The 21,871-nt window shown below is 39.3% G+C and overlaps 1 protein-coding gene across 1 annotated transcript in view; it reads right to left on the reverse strand.

The window, feature by feature from the left end:
• Window positions 1-1,445: 1,445 nt before the first annotated feature.
• LOC136830248 (trichohyalin-like) overlaps window positions 1,446-21,871 on the reverse strand; it is a 209,860-nt gene continuing 189,434 nt past the window's right edge. The window contains 4 exon segments of the mRNA XM_067089606.1: window positions 1,446-4,037; window positions 4,039-7,512; window positions 7,830-8,085; window positions 20,481-20,651. Of these exon segments, the coding sequence (XP_066945707.1) occupies window positions 1,581-4,037; window positions 4,039-7,512; window positions 7,830-8,085; window positions 20,481-20,651 (6,358 nt within the window). The 3' untranslated portion in view covers window positions 1,446-1,580.

The following is a 21,871-nucleotide window of genomic DNA, read 5'->3' on the forward strand; positions in this document are numbered from 1 at the left end:
AGGATTCAGTCATTACTTGTGAAGTCAGTACCAAAAGTGGTGTTTTTCACTTGTGAACTTACTGAGACCACTGGCTAAGATGCCAATAGCAGTGCTGGTGCAGCTATGTTCAGTCCTAGTATGGTCACTGATACCATTGTTAATAGTTATTAATAGTCACTGAGGCACTCATCGACAAAGCCGAACATAAAATTATTATCAGCAACAATTAGAGAAGTCACAGCTTTGTAAATTCCAACATAGTTAAGACAGATAGTGAATGAAATGCAAATTCCATAGTTAAAATATTTCTGAATAGACTTCAACATTAATGATATAACAGGATAAATATCTAATTACAAGTAACAGCAGTTAAAATACACATAGCACAGCTAAACAGCAACGGAGCAACTAGACTAGCAAGCGTCTAGACGCACGTGCGCCTGATCCACAGTAAAGAGAAATAGGGCATAGAGAGACCATTGAGTAATTTCATCATGTTCTTACCATCCGGTTGGCTTTCATTACCACAAGCCATTTTACAGACTGTTTAAAGTTAGCACTATATATGGGGTTATTGAGGATGAAGGTTTAGGCACTCTCAGTACAAGCTAAAAGGAATCTTTAAATTACCATATCTCACTCACATGAAGAAGCAATGGATTCAAAAGGTAATAAAGTAAATACTGTAATTCCTTTATATCTGACATGTTTGCTTTGACAACAATGCTCTTTGTATGCCCTTTTCTCCTTCGTATTGGATATTTTGGATTCCTTAACAAACATTGTCATTTGATAATATTGCAAGGAATCCCAGCAGAGGGACTTTAGAAATAATTAAACAATTGTATTTATACGTCCCTTAGTACTAATAAGGCTGGAAATCACTGAAAAAATGCCTAAATGAGCAAACCACATAAAATAAATGATAAAATATAGTATGTCTGGAATAAGCTGATATACTTCATAAGAATATATAGAATAAACTTACAATTAATATAAATGACGACATGAAAAGTTAACTCTACTCATGATATAGTATATGATATATATAAATGAATGACAATTTTGCTATGATCACATTCTTAAAAATGTGTAGCAATCTGAAGTCCAAGTCTATAATAGAGGCCCCACTCCGAGTTGAGTTCCTACTCAAAGTAAAAGTAGGTGACTTAGGGTACTAATGCAAAATGTGAATTTTTAGCCTTTCCAAGGTCCTGGATATCAAATTTATATGTTCATATACACATTTTATGCAGAATAGATGTAAGACTCATGGCCAGATGCTGAAAACATGTTCCTTCTATAATGAAAGACTAAAAATGTTGTAAAATGTAGCACTTTCTTCAAGAATAAAGTCACTTTCTTCAATAACAGAGTATCTCAAAAAGCTTATTCACTACAATAAGGCAGAGGGTGTTATATCTAGGAAATATCAAAACGACAGTCATAAAATTCACTTATTATGGTAAATCTGTGTTAAATGAGCTAGTTCTAAGGACTGCTACAGTTGCATTAGTATAAAATTGCTTGCTTAGATATCTTAACTGGGTTTTACAAAAATTACACTAGATTCTCTGGCATCAGTAATTTTAAATAGCTCATGCAACTTTAACAGCTGTGACATTATATGTGTACTTAGGCGGTACTCTTAAATCAAGGGCACGAAGGTTGCTAAACTCTGTGTAGTTTGAAGTTGATTCTGTGTTACCTTTAACAGGTATTCTGATACCTTCTTCCCAAAGATTATCTTGGTTCTTCTTCTCTACTTTGGGACGTCGACTGTCAAAGGTTTTGTATTTATCCTTGACCTCCGTTATTTCACCGAATGTTCCCTCCGGCTTTAGTGATGCACTGTGGCGTCTTGCAATGTTTCTCTGAGAGTCGAGAGGTTTGTATTTATCCTTGATTTCTGTTATTTCTCCAAATTCTCCTTCAGGTTTCAGCTTATCTTCATGTTTCTTGGCAATGTTTCTTTGTGGATTTAAGTTTCTGTAACTGTCATGCAATTCTGAAGTCTCACCAAAATTCCCTTCAGGTTTCAGCTTATCTTCATGTTTCTTGGCAATGTTTCTTTGTGGATTTAAGTTTCTGTAACTGTCATGCAATTCTGAAGTCTCACCAAAATTCCCTTCAGGCTTCAGCTTAGCACTGTGACGTTTGGCAATGTTCCTCTGAACTTCTAGTTGTCTGTACTTATCTCGCACTTCTGTCGTCTCACCAAACTGACCTTCGGGCCTTAGGTTGGCTGAGTGTTTCTTTGCAATATTTCTTTGACGCTCTAGTTCTCTGTAACTGTCTTTTACTTCTGTAATTTCTCCGAATTCACCTTCAGGTTTTAACATGTCACTGATGGGTTTTGCAATATTCCTCTGGAAGGGCAGTTCTTTGTACTTATCATGAGCCTCTGTTACCTCCCCAAACTTTCCTTCAGGCTTCAGGTTAGCAGAATGCCTCTTTGCAATATTCCTTTGCCGCTCTAATTCCCTATAACTATCTTTCACCTCTGTTATTTCCCCAAATTCTCCTTCGGGTTTCAGCATATCACCGACAGGTTTAGCAATGTTCCTTTGAGATGGTAACTCCTTATACTTATCACGAGCCTCACTTACTTCACCAAACCTTCCCTCTGGTCTTAGATTTGCTGAATGCTTCTTTGCAATATTTCTTTGAGAGTCTAATGGTTTAAATTTATCATGTAATTCTGAAGTTTCACCAAAGTCACCCTCTGGCCGAAGATTTGCAGAGTGCTTTTTGGCAATGTTCCTTTGTCGCTGAAGCTCTGTATATTTGTCTTTTGCTTCTGTTATACCTCCAAACTGTCCTTCTGTCTTAAGCTTATCATTGATCGGCTTCGCTATGTTTCTTTGAGTTTCTAGTTCTTTGTATTTATCCCGTGCCTCTGATGTTTCTCCGAAATTGCCCTCTGGTTTTAGATTTGCTGAGTGCCGTTTTGCAATATTTCTTTGAACCTCCATCTGTTTATATTTGTCTTTGATTTCTGTTATCTCGCCAAACTGACCTTCTGGTCTTAATTGGTCCTTTATTGGTTTAGCTACATTGCGCTGGGTTTCTAGACTGACATAATTGTCTCTAGCTTCAGTATTAGTTACAAACTGACCTTCAGGTTTCAGTTTTGCAGAATGACGTTTTGCAATATTTCTTTCTGCTTTCAGACTTCTAAATTGGTCATGCAGTTCTGAAACTCCACCAAAATTTCCTTCAGGTTTTAAGTTGGCACCATGCTTGGGAGCCACCATTCGTTGGGGCTCAAACTGTCTATATTTGTCACGAATCTCAGATATTTCTCCAAACTGACCTTCAGGTTTCATGGTGGCCTCATGCTTTGGGGCAATACTACGATGAGTTTCAAGCTCTCTGTATTTATCTCTGACTTCACTCAGTTCACCAAAATCTCCTTCTGGACGTAGATTTGAACCCATCTTCTTTACAACAGGCCGTTCAGCTCTAAACTCCCTATATCTGTCACGAAACTCAGACGATTCCCCAAATTGCCCTTCTGGTTTTAGATTTGTTGACTGACGCCAGATAACAGGGCGTTCTACACTAAATTGTCTGTACTTATCATGGAGTTCACTTGTCTCTCCAAAAGTCCCCTCCGGCTTCAAATTGTCAGAAATTCGGTAGGAGTAACGGTTCTGGCCTCCAAACAGGTGGAACATGGCATTATATTCTGATTCACCTTCAGTCTGTCCTTCAAGGAGGAGGTTTGTTTTTCCTCTCTTACGTTCAGGTCTAGAAGGATCAGTTGGTTGGTATTTGTCTTTAACCTCACTTATTTCACCAAATTTACCTTCACTTTTAAGATTTCCACTTAATCGTTTAGCTTTACGCTTCTCAGCCTGCTGACCCTTGAACTTATCTTTGACCTCTGTTTTATCTGTAAATTTTCCTTGCTGTCGAAGATTATCTTCAGCCTTTTTTTTCTCAGGAGGTTTTGAAGATTTATATTCAAACTTATCTCGTACCTCAGTTTTATTACTAAAATCTCCTACCTGCTTCAGATTATCAGGGTTTTTTTTTTCCACTTCTCTTCTTTCCCACTTTGGCACCAAATTCTTTTTCATATACTGTGTCCTTTTGCAAATCTCCTTCGGTGGTTAAATTACTACCATGTCTTTGGACTACGGGCCTTTCTGACTCAAACTTCTTGTGCTTATCATGAGTTTCAGTAGTATCCTCTAGGTTCCCCTGTTGTTTAAGGTTGTCGTTTTTTTTTTTGGGTGTCCGTTTCTTGGAATCTTTCTTAGCGTATTCCTTCTCGTATTCTGTATCTTTTAAAAAATCACCTTCTGTTGACAGATTAGTACCGTGCCGCTGTACGACTGGTCTCTCAGCATAGAATTCACGGTGCTTGTCGTGAGTTTCTGTAACCTCTTCTAGATTCCCCTCTTGTCTGAGGTTATCAGCCTTTTTTCTGGCACTTCTCTTTTTAGCTGCACCTTTATTGGCAAAGTCTGTTTCGTAAACAGTATCCTTTTGAAGATCTCCTTCTGTTTTTAAGTTAGTTCCGTGTCTTTGTATTTCTGGTCTCTGGCTAACAAACTGCCGATGCTTATCGTGAGTTTCAGTAGTATCCTCTAGGTTCCCTTGTTGTTTAAGATTGTCGTTTTTTTTTATGGGTGTCCGTTTCTTGGAATCTTTCTTAGCGTATTCCTTCTCGTATTCTGTATCTTTTAAAAAATCACCTTCTGTTGACAGATTAGTACCGTGCCGCTGTACGACTGGTCTCTCAGCATAGAATTCACGGTGCTTGTCGTGAGTTTCTGTAACCTCTTCTAGATCTCCCTGTTGTTTCAGGTTATCAGACTTCTTTCTGGCACTTCTCTTTTTTGCTGCACCTTTATCAGCAAAGTCTGTCTCATAAACAGTGTCCTTTTGAAGATCTCCTTCTGTTTTTAAGTTAGTTCCGTGTCTTTGTATTTCTGGTCTCTGGCTAACAAACTGGCGATGCTTATCGTGAGTTTCAGTAGTATCTTCTAGGCGCCCCTGTTGTTTAAGATTGTCGTTTTTTTTTATGGGTGTCCGTTTCTTAGAATCTTTCTTAGCGTATTCCTTCTCATATTCTGTATCTTTTAAAAAATCACCTTCTGTTGACAGATTAGTACCGTGACGCTGTACAACGGGTCTCTCAGCATAGAATTCACGGTGCTTGTCGTGAGTTTCAGTAGTATCCTCTAGGCGCCCCTGTTGTTTAAGATTGTCGTTTTTTTTTATGAGTGTCCGTTTCTTGGAATCTTTCTTAGCGTATTCCTTCTCGTATTCTGTATCTTTTAAAAAATCGCCTTCTGTTGACAGATTAGCACCGTGACGCTGTACAACCGGTCTCTCAGCATTGAATTCACGGTGCTTGTCATGAGTTTCTGTAACCTCTTCTAGATCTCCCTGTTGTTTCAGGTTATCAGACTTCTTTCTGGCACTTCTCTTTTTTGCTGCACCTTTGTTGGCAAAGTCTGTCTCATAAACAGTGTCCTTTTGAAGATCTCCTTCTGTTTTTAGGTGAGCTCCGTGTCTTTGTATTTCTGGTCTCTGGCTGTCAAACTGCCGGTGTTTATCGTGTGTTTCAGTAACTTCTCCAAAATCTCCTTGTTGCTTTAGATTGTCTGACTTCTTGTAAGCTCCTCTTTTCTTAGAATCTTTCTTAGCGTATTCCTTCTCGTATTCTGTATCTTTTATAAAATCACCTTCTGTTGACAGATTAGTACCGTGCCGCTGTACGACTGGTCTCTCAGCATAGAATTCTCGATGTTTTTCATGAGTTTCTGTAACCTCTTCTAGATCCCCCTCTTGTTTGAGGTTATCAGCCTTTTTTCTGGCACTTCTCTTTTTTGCTGCACCTTTATTGGCAAAGTCTGTTTCATAAACAGTGTCCTTCAGAAGATCCCCTTCTGTTTTTAGGTTAGTTCCGTGTCTTTGGATTTCTGGTCTCTGGCTTTCAAACTGCCGGTGTTTATCGTGTGTTTCAGTAACTTCTCCAAAATCTCCTTGTTGCTTTAGATTGTCTGACTTCTTATAAGCTCCTCTTTTCTTAGAATCTTTCTTAGCGTATTCCTTCTCGTATTCTGTATCTTTTATAAAATCGCCTTCTGTTGACAGATTAGTACCGTGCCGTTGTACAACTGGTCTCTCAGCATAGAATTCACGGTGCTTGTCGTGAGTTTCTGTAACCTCTTCTAGATCTCCCTGTTGTTTCAGGTTATCAGACTTCTTTCTGGCACTTCTCTTTTTTGCTGCACCTTTATTGGCAAAATCTGTTTCATAAACAGTATCCTTTTGAAGATCCCCTTCTGTTTTCAGGTGAGCTCCGTGTCTTTGTATTTCTGGCCTCTGGCTGTCAAACTGCCGGTGCTTATCATGAGTTTCAGTAACTTCTCCAAAATCTCCTTGCTGCTTTAGGTTATCTGACTTCTTGTAGGTTCCTCTTTTCTTAGAATCTTTCTTAGCGTATTCCTTCTCGTATTCTGTATCTTTTATAAAATCACCTTCTGTTGACAGATTAGTACCGTGCCGTTGTACAACTGGTCTCTCAGCATAGAATTCTCGATGTTTTTCATGAGTTTCTGTAACTTCTTCTAGATCCCCCTCTTGTTTGAGGTTATCAGCCTTTTTTCTGCCACTTCTCTTTTTTGCTGCACCTTTATTGGCAAAATCTGTTTCGTATACAGTATCCTTTTGAAGATCTCCTTCTGTTTTTAGATTGGTTCCGTGTCTTTGTATTTCTGGTCTTTGGCTATAAAACTGCCGATGTTTGTCATGTGTCTCTGTGATCTCACCAAAGTCCCCTTCAGGTATTAGATTTGCTCCATGTCTCTGGACAACTGGGCGCTCAGCAACAAACTGACGATGCTTGTCATGTGTTTCAGTGATCTCACCAAAGTCCCCTTCAGGAGCTAAATGTGCTCCGTGTCTCTGGACAATTGGACGCTGGGCATCAAACTGACGATGTTGCTCATGAGTTTCTGTGACGTCATCCAAATCACCCTCTTGCCGGAGATTATCAGGATATTTCTGCTTCAGAGGTCTTTCAGATGCTTTTTGGTAGTACTCTTTGTTGTATTCAGTTCTGTCCTTGAACTTTCCTTCAGGAGCTAGATGAGCTCCATGTCTCTGGATAACTGGACGTTGGGCATCAAACTGACGATGTTGATATTGAGTTTCTGTGACATCATCCAAATCACCCTCTTGCCTGAGATTATCAGCATATTTCTGCTTCAGAGGTCTTTCAGATGCTTTTTGGTAGTACTCTTTGTTGTATTCAGTTCTGTCCTTGAATTTTCCTTCTGTGACTAAATGAGTACCTTGCCTTAGAGCATATGGTCTTTCAGCATAAAGTTCTCTGTAATTGTCCTTTGTTTCTGTGATTTCTCCAAACTCTCCCTCTGGTGCTAGGTGAGCTCCTTGCCTGTACACAACTGGTCTTGTAGCGCCTTCGTATCCAAGGAAGTTTTCGGTATAGTCAGTAATTCCTCCTAGTTCACCACTTACAGCAAGGTTGTCTTGCTGATAATTGGGCTGAAATTGCAAAAAAAAAAAAAACATTATAAACTTTGAGGCAATTCTGAGTTCAAATTATATTACATAAAGTACCACCATGATAGGAAATATTTCTTTCAGTAAAGAAAGAGATGCAGCTGACAAATCAAAAGCATGCTCAGCTTTCCATGTCCATCATTTACTTAGAAAATGAAATGAAAGAAAAATCAAAACAACAAGCATTGCATATGCTTGGAGATACAAGGTACTAATTTCTTGAAGTTTCACTATAACCAATTATGAGCACAACACAGAAACATTTATTCATCTCAAATAAGTACATAAAGCATACCCACCTCTGTTCTTATGTAGTTATTATATTCACCATAAGCAGCCTGAAACTCAGTGGTATCATCTATTTCCCCTTCAGGATAGATGTTATCATAAGGCTGATAGGGCGCCTGCTTTTCGTATGCATATGTGTCTGGATAATCAAAGTCATCATCCTCTGCGGGGTTGTTTTCTTGGTAGTAGTAGTTATTGTAAGTGGTACCGTAATCACCTGCGTAGTTGGGCTGAGAGTTGCCGTATGTATACTGATCTGCTCCTTCCCTGTAGAAGGTAATGCTTTGTTTAATACACACCTTCATATATATTGTAGTATAAAAGAAAGTCTGAGGAGAATTATGAATGCCAAATTAACTGAGTATAACAAATTGTTGAGCAACTGAACAATCCATTGTATTTAAAAATTTTACTACCATAACATTAATCAGACTTTTCCAGATAGTCCTTATTCTTTTTTCCTTCAGTTATTCTGTCATTCATGCCTTCTTTTATACTGTCATTATCCCTGCCGTCAACTCCCAGATGCCTACCTGAACCAGCATTGTCCTTTCATCCAACATCCATCTTCTTAGTATCCGTTACCTTCAAAACCCTACAAGTGCTTAAGTTCACTGTTGATAGTTTTTCCTTCCAAACACTTGAAAGCCTTTCACCAGTCTCTGTGGCTTCATCTGCACTGTCACTTTACTAATACAGTATGTTCTGCATGCATCAGTTACTCCACATTCCAGTCTTGACCCCATTTCTAATCTTATAAATATGTACTTACACCTCTTGGGCTTTCAGATATATTAAATACACAAGGAGCCATGACCCACCCTCACCTCTAACCCACTCACCTATCATTATACCCTACCACAAACTCGGCTACATCATATCAAGTTTTAATTGCTTTGTACAAATGATTATCTGCACAAACATCCACAACACATGCCATATCAGACTTTAACCCTCTAATCATAATCTTTCTTTTCAGATCCATGTATGTCATATTTTTTCTTTCACTCTCACATTTATTACAAAATATGCACTTAATCCAGCCGTCTCCCTTCTAAATATACACTATCCTTACCATATCAATCAGTGTTATGTGTCTCACTTGGTGCAACTGTTACTCTCCTTCGTTCTCATAGAACCTTCCCTTCTTCTTCATATACCTTACACAACCTGGACAGCCACTCATATTTTTACTCCTAACTGCATCACCTAACATGAAAGCCTATCAACTTCTAGAGCTTTCCCATTCTCTAACATTTTCATTTCCCATCTCACATCCTAAACAGACATTTCCATAAGCAGCCTTGAATTAACAATGTCCCCTCAATCTGTCATCAATCAGATCTGGCCCTTTTCTGTTCCATACATGCCATGAATTTCTATTGGTCAGCAGGTCTCATTCTCTCGCTTGTAGTCCATGCAGCAGCAAGGGCAGTTCTGGTGCTCTGCAGGACACGCCCTATGCCACGACATGCAACAGAGGGCCAACAGTTGTGATCACAGTTGTGATCTGCTCCATTGTCGGTATCTTCTGTCCTACTCGGGAGTATTCTGTTGCTTGTTTTTTCTTCCGAATGCACACAGACGTTTTGTGGTTTCCTTGAAGAAGTGAAGATGAAGTCTAATTTCTCTTGCATGTTTAATGGAGGATGTTGTTGATTTATACTTATGGCTGCTGCTATTTGCAATCTGTGGAACTGGGCTTCTTTATGCATGATCTCTGTGCCTTCTAATAATTTTTGCAATGTTGGTTTACGGTCATGGGTGTTTGCATGAGTTGGAACATTGCCCCTTGGTTGCAGTGGGCTTGCAATCGTCTTTGTAGAGTGGTAGAGGTGCGATCTATGTACCAATTACAGAGGGCTTGACAAGTCCCTTCTGTACACTTAAATCTATACACCTTATTTGTCGACTCCAACATCTCTCCATGGGGGGGCAGTGCTATTCCGCATTACAGGGTGCTGACCTGGGGCAGTAGACTTGTAAGGAGACACTTTCATTATGATTTGTAGGGATGGCACTGTTGGCAATTATTATCCTTTTCATGGTCTTGGTATGCCATTCTATAGCATTCTATAGCATAATGTGAGGTTTCCTGGTGAGGTGCTGGCATATGTGTCCAACAGTTTTTGTACGCAACTTTCAATTAGTTTAGTGTCATAACCATTGTTAGTAAGGTGCTGCCTAACATGTTCGAGCTCTACATGAGCAGAGCCAGTTTAAGGATGGGGGTCAAGACCATGAAAAGGATAACTGCCAATGGTGCCACGCCTACAAATCAAAATGGGAGCGTCTCCTTCCCCCCCGTGAAGAGATGTGGTAGTCAATCAATGTGGTATATGAATGTAAATGTACCAAAGGGATATGCTACATCACTACCATTTTGCAAAGACTATTGCAAGCCCGCTGTAACCAAGGGTAATATTCCAACATCATGTAAACACCCACAACCATAAACCAACATTGCAAAAATTATTAGACAGTACAAAGATTGTTTACAGAGAAGCCTGGTTCCATAGATTGTCTTTAAACATGCAAAGAAACATAGACTTCATCCTCACTTCTTCAAGGAAACCACAACACATCCGTGAGAATCCGGTGGAAGAAATGAGCAACAGAGTACTCCAGAATACAACAGAAAATACCAACAATGGAGCAGGTCAAAACTATTATCCAGAGATGGACATGGTGCCCTCGCTCATACCCTCTGTTGCATGCCACAGCATTGGGCATGTCATACAGAGTACCAGAACTGCTTTTGCTGCTACACGGACCATGAGTGAGAGAATGAAGTTATATTTTATATCTAAAGATTAGCTCTCAAGTCTGCATGTTGAAATAAAAGTTGTTTAAGTCAATGTGTAATTTAGGCCTGAAGATGCCGCCAATAGCCGAGGAAACGGTCTGTCAACTATAAGAAGTAAATTGCAGTAAATGTGAATAATCTTTCTTTATATCTGAGAAGCTTACCTGAAGAGGAAAAGTATAGACCGAGTCAAAGTCTAATTACAAAGATAGTCTCTGCAAATAATGCCACTGACTTCAACATAGGAGAGAAAATATGCCCAAATAGCAAACATATATATATATATATATATATATATATATATATATATATATATATATATATATATATATATATATATATATATATATATATATATATATATATATATATATATATTATATATGACTAACAATCGGGTTTTATGTGTACATATACTTGGTCAAAAATTACCACAAATGCAATGTCAAATAAGTTAATGAGCTTTCAGTTATATTTTCCGATATATAATATATTTCAAAGATGAGGTGGTGGAATGATGAAGTGAAAGAGGTGGTGAAACCCAAAAAAGATGCAAAAAAGATCTGGGAAAAGTATGGACAGCAAGACCATAAGGAGAGATACCAAAGACATAAGAAGCAAATAAAGAAGGCAACTGCACAAGAAAAGGCAAGAGAATTAGATGGCATGTAAGATGAGCTGGAAACACCTGAGGGGGAGAGAAAAATTCACAGAATTGCAAAGTCGAGGGACAAGAACACCAAAGACTACTCCCATATAAAACAGGTTAAGGATGGGAATGGAGTGGTTTTATGCAACGAGGATCAGATAAAGAAGAGGTGGAAAGAATATTATGAACACCTGTTAAATGAAGAAAATCCTGGAAAATCCTGTGAAGATGGATTCCAGAACCTTGGTATGACACATACTATTAGCAGGAAGGAAGTAAAGAAGGTACTAAAGAAGATGAAAAATGGTAAAGCAATAGGACCAGATGGAATTCCTGCAGAGGTGTGGAAGAGCCTGGGAGAAGAAGGAATGGACATGCTGTGGGACCTGGCGAAGAAAATACACAGTCAGGGAAAGATACCAAAAGAATGGAGAGAAAGCTTTATCGTGCCTATCTATAAAGAGAAGGGTGACATCCAGGATTGTGCAAACTACAGAGGAACAAAGCTAATGTCTCACACCATGAAAATCTGGGAAAGTATAATGGATCAAAGAATTAGAGAAGAAACAACTGTAGGTGAAGAACAGTTTGGTTTCATGCCAGGAAGAGGAATGACAGATGCAGTGTTTGCCCTCCGACAGATGATGGAAAAACACTGGGAAAAGCAGAAAGGGTTGCACATAGTATTCATAGATCTGGAAGAGGCACATGATAGAGTCACACGCCAAGAGGTCTGGAGGTGTATGCGAGTAAAGGGAACACTGGAGAAGTAAGTGAGGTTGGTTTAAGATAGGTAGGAAGGAGCAAAAACACAAGTTAGAAGCAGTGTTGGGTTAACCAGTCAGAGTTGGTTCACACCAGGGATCTGCTTGAAGTCCATATCTTTTCGACCTGATAATGGATGTGCTATCTCATGGAATAAGAGATCAAGCCCCCTGGTGCATGTTGTTTGCTGATGACATGATGTTATGCAGCACCAACAGAGGGATAGTGAAGTCAAAACTAGAGCAATGGAGGAAGGTGGTGGAAGACAGAGGATTAAAGATCAGCAGGAAGAAGACTGAATACCTAAGTTTTAATGAAGATCAAGACTCCGAGGTTAGTACAGAAGGGACAAAGCCAAACCAAGTAGAAAAATTTAGGTATCTTGGTTCAACAGTTGCTGGTGATAGAAACTTGGATGTAGAAATAACACAGAGTGCAGGCTGGATGAAAAAATTGGAGAAAAATGTCAGGTGTCTTGTGCGACCGTAGAATCAACATAAAGGTTAAAGGGAGAGTGTATAAGGCAGTAGTGAGACCAGCTTTGATGTATGGAGCAGAAACATGGCCGGTAAAGAGAGTGTAAGAGAAGAAATTGGATGTGGTAGAGATGAAAATGCTTAAGTGGATGTGTAGAGTAACAAAAATGGACAGGATCAAAATGAAAGAATAAGAGGAACTTCTAGAGTCGTAGAACAATCAAAGAAGGCCCAGGAAAGAAGACTGCAGTGGTATGGCCATGTGATGAGAAGGGATGAGACATGTAGGGAGGAGTGATGCAGATGGAGGTGCCTGGTGGGAGAGCAAGAGGAAGACTGGTAGTGGAGCGGAATAATAGGAAAAAAGTCAAATGGTGATACAAGCAACAGATTTGGCATGAGAACTCTTATTATCCCCATAAATCAAAATCAACTTCTGGCCACCTCAATACTTGGCTATTTCCAAGATGGCTGACACTTTTCCAAAATGGCGGCAAATTTGCTGTATATTTCAAATATTTTCATTTCATAAGCTTATAAAAGTTGCATACTGTCCATATAATGATTGATAATTTGTATTTTGGCATTCTTACTGTCCTGAAGAGATAAAGTGAACCCATCTTTCCAATATGGCCACCATATGAACACCATATTTCCAAAGTGGCCACCAAAGATAAAAAAAGTATGTATCTCTTGAGAGAAACCATTATGTTTTGTGTATCAATTAGTTTTAGCAAGTGCAGCTGCAGAGAGCTGTGCAGCTAAGTCCAGATTTGTAGCACTTGCACCTGCCATGGCATTCCTTTTGCAGCCACACTTATTCAGCCACACTTATTCAGTTCTTGGCAAGATTTTGCTACTATTGGCAAATCTGTCCAATATGGAAACCAGGTGCCATCAATCTGTTGCCATCCCCAGTATCTTGGACTGGGCAAAACTGGATGACATACTGAAGACTGGCACCAAATGTGCCCTGCTTGAAAGGCAGCTCTCTTGCAATGCTCTCTAAGAGCAGCCCTTGTAGGGGGAATGCAATCATAAGCTCTTTGCTTTCTTGCAAAGAGATCAAGTCTAGCCTCATTTACATGTTTATACAAAATGCTTCTGTTGTACATTAGCACCATGAACTCTTCAATAATTTGCAGGTCTTCATCTTCTACAGCTGCTGGTGGTAAGAACTATAGCTTAGTTTTACCAGACCTCTGAGCTGAACTTTGTTTGGTGAAGGTGGGTGTGGCATGCTGAAACACAGTCCATGTTTGCCATGCAGACTTCTTCCCCTTTCCATGAAAGGCAGACACAGTGTCACACCCACTAAATGCATGGAAAAAGGGAAGGGCTGAGGCGTTTGGCCCCATGGCTGCTGCAATTTTATGGATAGGTATCCACCTCATGTCTTTTCCTCAACCAAATTTAATCCATAGTTTGTCCAAACCAGTTTTTTCCAGGCTAGATACTGCTATGATGACAACGTCAGTGTCTGTACTACACATGATTGCACTTGAGATATCTTCATGCTTTGCAGCATATGCAGCATGTAAAAGGACTCTAGTATCTGCCTCTTTGTGAGTGCAGCCTTGTAGGCCAGCAGTGTCTTGTCCAGCTTTGCTACAAAGTGCAGCATCCCCTTTACTGACAATTATGCATGATGTATCATCTGCTTGAGATGAAATGATTGTCTGCCAAATATGCAAGTAGTTCAGTTTTGTTGCGGTCATTCCTGAGGAGTGCCTCTTTTTTGCCTTGTTTGTGCTTTCATACTGCCTGTCCTATACACATCAAATACAATGTGTGTTTGCTTGTACATCTGTATGTGCTTCTGAATCTTGGATAGGGCTTCTTCTTTAGCATAAGACTCAAATGTAGACCCCTTGGTTGGTCTCAGAGCATTTATAAGAGCTACGCCATCCATTATGATAACATCAGAGGTAGGCTCTTTGTCAGGGATGTCTGATGCATGCTCTTCTAGTAGAGGCAGCCGCTGTGACTTGGTGCCCTGATGCATCTGTCCATTCTGTGCCAGTGATGATGGGCAATTTTGATTTTCACGTTGAAAGAATTCATTTAAATCACACTGTCTGTTCTGGCATGATATGAAGAGGCGTGAGAATAGATTACAATCATCCTTTATGGTTTGCAGTGAATGTTTGCCCTTGGATTCTGTAGTAGACATCTTGCGACTGAATAATAGAACTTTGTTTTGTGTACTGGTTCATAGAATTTGCTGGGTGTCTTGAGCCTCTCAATAAAGTTTGTGAATTGTGTCTGTCCAAGGCCCTTCATAGTTCTCAAGGATTCACTAACTTTGCTGTCCATAATTTCATGACTGTCGAGCACAATCAGATCCACTGAATCTTCCTCAAAAGGGTTGCCCATTTCTTTGATTACTTTTGCCAGATTTTCAACCATTTCAAGAAACCTTTTTTGCACAATTTCAGTTTCATCATGATGCTTACCCTCAGATTTTGGATCAGCATCACTTCTAGTCTCAAACTCAATGATCAGGTGGCTTACTTCAGGACCAGTCACTGCCCACCTTCTGAGAGCATCTTTATCTTCAAATAGGCCAATGGCTCCCCCATCTCCTTTCACGTGAGCATTATTCTGCTCGTGTGCTTGGTCTATAGCCATTGAGGAAAAAGGCCGAGTGGTTTTGTGGACAGTGAAATTTCCCTTTGTGAATCCATCAAATGCGTCATTTTGGAGAGCCTCCATGTCCCTCAAATGAATTGAAAGCCACCTGGCACAATGTACATGGTCCAGGGCAAAGAAGAAAAGAATGAGTTCCTGCAGCACATCTTTGTACAATTGGAAATTAGACTCTCGGTATGACCTGATGAAAACAAACACTAGAAGTTCTAGCTGAAGCACAAGATTCCAAAAGTAGAGTTGGGGACACTCTGATTCTCGTTTTCTGATCCAGCTTTCACAGTTTAGCTCAATTTCTTCTTCTGCTTCCTGGATATATGCCATATAGGCAGCTTTGCGCAGCTGATATAAACTGCAAGCTTCACCTGGTGGGCTAGAAATGTCTTCTTCAAATGTGAAGCAGAAATAAACGAATCTGCTTTTTCGGAGTAGCTATTTCTGCTTCTGCAAGAGCACCAGTCCAACCACTGTTTTTCAAGAGATCACCCAGAATTTTGAATGCTGCCATTTCTATATGCAGCCCTCCAAACATAATAACCATATCACCATACTGCAATGGCCAATCCCATTGCATTTGCTTAGCAATTGCAAATTGTGGCTGATCAACTGCTAGAACTGGGGTTTGGCCAGGATTGAGAAACTGTGTGGTTGCTCTTGCAATATCCATGGCATGTTTTGTCACTGCAACTGAATGAGCTGCCTCTTGAAAAAGAGGCAACATTAATGACAAGCTTATTTCAAATGGGGCCTGTCGCTTCTGAAAAGCGTGATGTGCTGCCCAAGATATGGACACAACATTTTCACTCCTGTCCGACAGACTGACTTTCTCAAGCCATTCATACTCAAGAGAAAGATGCTTTGAAAGCACAACCTGTTGGTGTTCTGCACTTCCACTGGTTGAAGGGAGGGGATTCTCATGTTTAAAGTGAGCAGGAGGTACATTTGTGTAATATTCAGGAAGAGAAGGTACTTTTTTTTTTACTTTGTTCCACTTTGGATGATTTGGGCCAAGTCTCTGTCCTCACCCTTTTCACCAGTGCTCGGATGTTGAAACAAAGATATGCCTGTCCCATGGCAGTTGTGGCACTTGAATTATGGTCCAGATTGTCAACAGCACAAGTTATAAAGAGCACTTTTCTTAGTGTAGTGGAACAAACTACTTCTTCCTCCACAGCCCTTGTTACAACTGCTTCTCCTAACCCTTTAATCAATTCCAGAATCCTATCAGAGCTGATGCTGATTCCATGGTGACGGAATGTATCAATTAATTGACACTTCCTGGTTTTTGCAAAGACCAGGAGACCAATATATATTGGAAATGGAGGTTCTCTTGACTTGGAATGTCTGGAGAATGTTGAAGATGCTGGATTCTTTCGACAGTTGAAGTGCAAAAGTTGTGCTAAAGCTAGATCAGTAGATGATGTTCCATATTTAAGTTGGGATTTTATATCGCCACCGTTTTGTAGTGCAGTTACAAATTCCAACAAACTTGGTGGCACAGATTCTCTTCTAGTGTCTGCTGTTAAGGTTCCATCAAATTCTATCTCATGTTCAAGCATCTGTTTCCTCAATATCTTAGCTGCTTTGGCCACGATTAGTGCATCATTGTAGTCACATGCCATGGCTAGGGCTTCTCCCATTTTCCTTTGGAGGCAAACCAAACTTCTCTTCCCTTTTTAAAGTCCTCCAGTTCTGGGATGCTGGCAAGTACCTGTTCTTTCAACCATGTTCGGTGCACAAAGGAAGCATCAACATTTAGCTGTTCCAGTCTTTGTTTGTACAAATCATAAAGTTCTACCATTGTAAAATAGCAGCACCCATCCATAGTCAACTGCTTGTCTCTTATGTACATCTCAAGCTCAGCAAAAGCATGGGCACATGCCTCTTATCTGTACTGCACATAATCATCTCCAATTTTCTGGGAATTTAGCCAGGCCCTTTCCCTGTTGTATACACCTGTCAGACAAGATGGGTGATACATAAGGTCCTGAGAAACAATATCTCCAGCACTAAGCTTGGCCAGAAGTTTCTCATCTAGTAGATTGGTGGCACATCATTGCAACTTTTCATGAAAAGGCAATGCTGGCTGGTCACAAATAAAACATATTCCTTCTTTCTCAGTCTTAGATTCTTTTGCATCTTCTTCATCTGTCTTCTGGCTACTACGTGTGAATTTTGCTGATGGGACATCATCTTCTTTTGTCTTACACAGTGACTTCCTTTTCCTTTCTAGTTTTGTTGTTTTGAACTTCAGCATACATGATTCATGATATGTTGCTTTGTTATTTTCAAAGGTCTGCAGAATTCCATCACCTTCATCAAGCCTTTTGGGATGAAATGGTATACGCATTGCATTTAACTTATAGAATTCAGGAAAGTTTGTAGTAAGGGTAACATAGCCAGCACCAGATGCATCAACTAGTCTTTCACGTGTGTCCTCTTGGCACAAGCAACAAAGCTTCCAGTTAGTCGTATATCTCCCTTCAGGAAAGACGTTCACTTCCAAGATTGTCCTGCCATTGCTTTTGTTCTATAGGCCGAGGGTTTATCCTTTTACCACCTATATGACATATATGCACTTTCAGATATGGGATACAACTAGGCTCAGATATGTCATAATCCTACCCCTAGCCCGATCATTCATCCAATGCTGTTTAATTCCTGTGTGATCTGTACACCATCTAGAAGACTAAAGTCCCATCTTCCTTGGCTCGGCTCTCCCGCGCTGGCACATCCTGTCAATTCAGGTGCAGCTGTTCAAGTTTGAAGTGGGACTAGCTAAACAGGATTTGGGAAACTAATAACAAATCTCTGCCATTAGTTAACACTGAACCCCATGCTGAGTTTCATAGCTATAGTGTCAACCAATGTGCCCACAATAAGTTGTAGGTCCCGCTGCTAAATAACCAATTGGTTCTTAGCCACGTAAAATAAGTCTAATCCTTCGGGCCAGCCCTAGGAGAGCTGTTAATCAGCTCAGTGGTCTGGTAAAACTAAGCTATACTTAACTTTTTAAGTACACTGACACTACACTATTACACTTTTACATTAAGCTTATTACCCATTTTTTTCTAAATGAGGATGAAAATTAATTAACTGGGGATTAATTGATTTCTAATCTACAAAAAATGAACTGATAAGGCTGAAGTTACCCCAGATCCATGTATTACCCGACCTTTCGCCTCATATATGAGCTTAAGTACCAACTTTTTGGCATTTTGGTAGACATTTTTGATATAGTGACAGCCATCTTGGATATTTCTATGCAGAGAAATGATGTATCTACTGTTTATATATAAAGGCTTGTTTTTAATATTTTAATATAAACTGGGAGTGACTTAGGGATTTGAATGACATTAATCAATTATGTAAATACCAATATTCAAATATCCACAGGATGCCATTTTGAAAACCTGTCGGCCATCTTGGAAAATGGCAAAATTTTGTGTGGCTGGAGGTTCATAATGAGACCAAGGAACAAGAAGAATAGTTGAGCCAAGCTTCATGTTTGTATCACCTTTGCCTTTTCCCTATTTTTTGTAGTTACCGTTCCACTACGAAGCGAGGTGGATGGATGTAGTTAGAGAAGACCTGAGAGACAAACAGTTGTCAGAGGACGATGTTTGACCGAGCTAGGTGGAGAAAGCTATCAGAAACATCGACCCCACATAGAAGTAGGAAAAGATGCAGAGAAAGAAGAATATATTTCAAAGATAGTACATAAAAATTACAGATGTTTTTGTTTGAAATATGGAAAAATGACAAAAAGTTAACAGAAGCAAACATGGCGTAATTAAATGCTTTGCCATAAGGTTAAAGCATTGAGCCATAGAACAGAGTATCTCCAGTAATGGAATGGGAAATAAGGAAAAAAAATGAGCAACAACCCTATCACATATATTAATCATGAAATTATAAAATGTTCAGATCCTCATGATCAAGTCCAAAGGAATGGGCTGCGTTCAATAAAAATTCCCATAAAGTCAACTTTGTTTTTTAAGACGGTTTTCGAACATTTACAAAAATATCAAGTATTTTTTTAATTTAAACCATCATTGTCATATTTTCGACTTGAAAATATAATTTTCCTGTTTTTAATGTGAGCTCTGAACGTTTCTGATGTTTGTTTCGTCCGAAAATGACCCAACCAACCACACCGAAGTTCTAACCTAACCTAGGTACAGGTCCTTACACTAGTGCATGATATCGTGAATAGTAGCCTACTCCATACACAGGTGCATGATATTGCGTGATTGGTAATGTCATTTGCAAACGAAACAACCGTCAAAAATGTTCAGAACACACATTAAAACATATGGAAAATTGCGAAAATAATGAAAATATCTTTTGTTTTTTTTTATTATGAAGTTGAATATACAGTGCATGTTAGCCTTAAACCGTCGTTTTCTGTCATAATAAACTCTTCAAAGAAAACTAATTTCTTGGGATTTTACGGGGAACCTCGTTAAAAGATTTCAATAGTTCTGCAACTTGAATCTTTCGTGGGATAACGTATTCTTACCAAGATACTGGTATTCTGAGTTAATGTATTTTGATTGTCGACATTTTCCGCCATATTCTTTAATTTTTACTTTCAGGTAACGCGTCTGACGGGCAGAAAACTGTCAGTATTTTTCGTAATTACATTTACCAGTTACGAGTCTTTAAACAAGGTTAAGGGGAAGAACCTAAAGATATTCATTATAGGCCTAACTGAATGGGTAGGTACAGGGTCTTTACTCTTCAAAATCGCAAATTTTCAACAAATACTATAGAATCAGAACGATTCCTACCATAAACATTCATAATTATATTAATTTTATGCTGAAAACGCTGCTCTGGTCAGTTTTAACAACTCAAAAGGAAATTTAAAAGTTTGCATTAACGAGAGAGAGAGAGAGAGAGAGAGAGAGAGAGAGAGAGAGAGAGAGAGAGAGAGAGAGAGGGGCGGAATTCAGACTTTCAGAGGAATAAATGTGCCCTATTATTTAGAGTTTACATTCTAAACAAATTGTTAACATTCAAGTTGAATTTGGGAAATCAGCTCTTGATATAATAAAAACTTGTTGCTCTCATTACAAGTGTTATTATTATTATTATTATTATTATTATTATTATTATTATTATTATTATTATTATTATTATTAGAGATAGTAACAGTTGTCATATAGGATAAGACAAAAAGCTGGCTGACAAGAATAAAAGCGTAGCAAACATAATAATAATAATAATAATAATAATAATAATAATAATAATAATAATAATAAATGAACCGATTACAGAACTATTTCTGATTCTAAACCTAATATATACTTACGCGTTGTACGCGTAGGAGGGAGTCTGCCTCCTGTAGCTATCGTAGGGTAAGTAATTGCTGCCGTAATTAGTATTTATGTCATTTGGGACCTGTTCATACTGAGTGTTCAGAGGAAAAGTCGTCGGCGGACGGTAGGACTGGATTGTAGTCGATCCGGGCTCGCCGTATCGGCTGGAAGAAGAAATGAGAACAAAATTATTTGGGAAATTAACGAGATGGAACTCTCTCTCTCTCTCTCTCTCTCTCTCTCTCTCTCTCTCTCTCTCTCTCTCTCTCTCTCTCTCTCTCTATCACACGTACACCCATACGTAATCATTAATAAGGGTAAAGACATAAAGAAAAGAATTGTCGAGTATTTTCAACCACTCTGGTCTAAGAAAATTAATGGTCTGGGGAAAGACGCTTATTTCTCTGCCCAGCCTAAAATGGAAATAACTGTCTCCTTCACGATAAGAGCAAGATCTCATCAGCATATCGTAGAGATGATTTCTAAAGAAGAAGAGTTATCAGAAGTGCAAAAGGCTGTAAAAGTGCTTTTCCTAGTCTGGAGAGAATTGCGGCAATACGGTTAGGAAACTGGTGTCGAAAAAGGTTTAAAGAATGGTATAAAGACTTTCGGTGCTACTTTGGGTTATCTGCGCGTCACCTACTCCGAGTCGCTAGTACTAAACCGTATATGGTAAATGTAAAGTAGACGGCCGCGCGAAGGTATCGTTTATTAATACGATCTGTCGACCACACAAAATAGAAATAGGTGTATGCCAGTTCTTCTCTGGATCCTGGTGTATAAAATGCTTACATCTCCAAGGGGATAGTACTAAACACGGCGTCCCAAGGAGCTTCCACCATGTTTAGTACTAGCTTCGGAGTAGGACACGCGTAGATAACCGACCAAAGTAGCCACAGACTTTCTCAGATGGTTTGCTAAGGTGGATTAAGAAGCATTTAGGAAGAGAGTGTATGGTTATACAACTTGGTATTCTGCAGTGGAAAGGGTTGAGATAGGTGCAGAGTTTAGGGAATGTGTGTGCATCGGGTGATCACTAGGAATTGATGCTACTTGTCACAGTATTACCTACCCTAACATTGTTTAACACAAGCACCATAACCTAACCAGGAGTTACGCCCTTCGACCTGACCACTGTTGCTGCATTTTTAAATTGCGCCCTTAACAGAGAGGTCTTACTAAGGATGGAAGGATCTTAATACCGACAGTTAAAAGAGTTCATTCAATGATAAAAAGGCTGTATAATGTGGGAATCTTTGGAGAGATGAGGTGAGTAAAACTGGAATGTTGGATTAATGGATTACTGGAAGTGTCAGAGAGAAAGGGAGTTCATACATTAGAGATTCCTTGGATGTATAGGAATATTATGTATATTCTTAATCAA

The sequence above is a fragment of the Macrobrachium rosenbergii genome, chromosome 46 (assembly GCF_040412425.1).
Source record: "Macrobrachium rosenbergii isolate ZJJX-2024 chromosome 46, ASM4041242v1, whole genome shotgun sequence".
Classification (NCBI taxonomy): Eukaryota; Metazoa; Arthropoda; class Malacostraca; order Decapoda; family Palaemonidae; genus Macrobrachium; species Macrobrachium rosenbergii.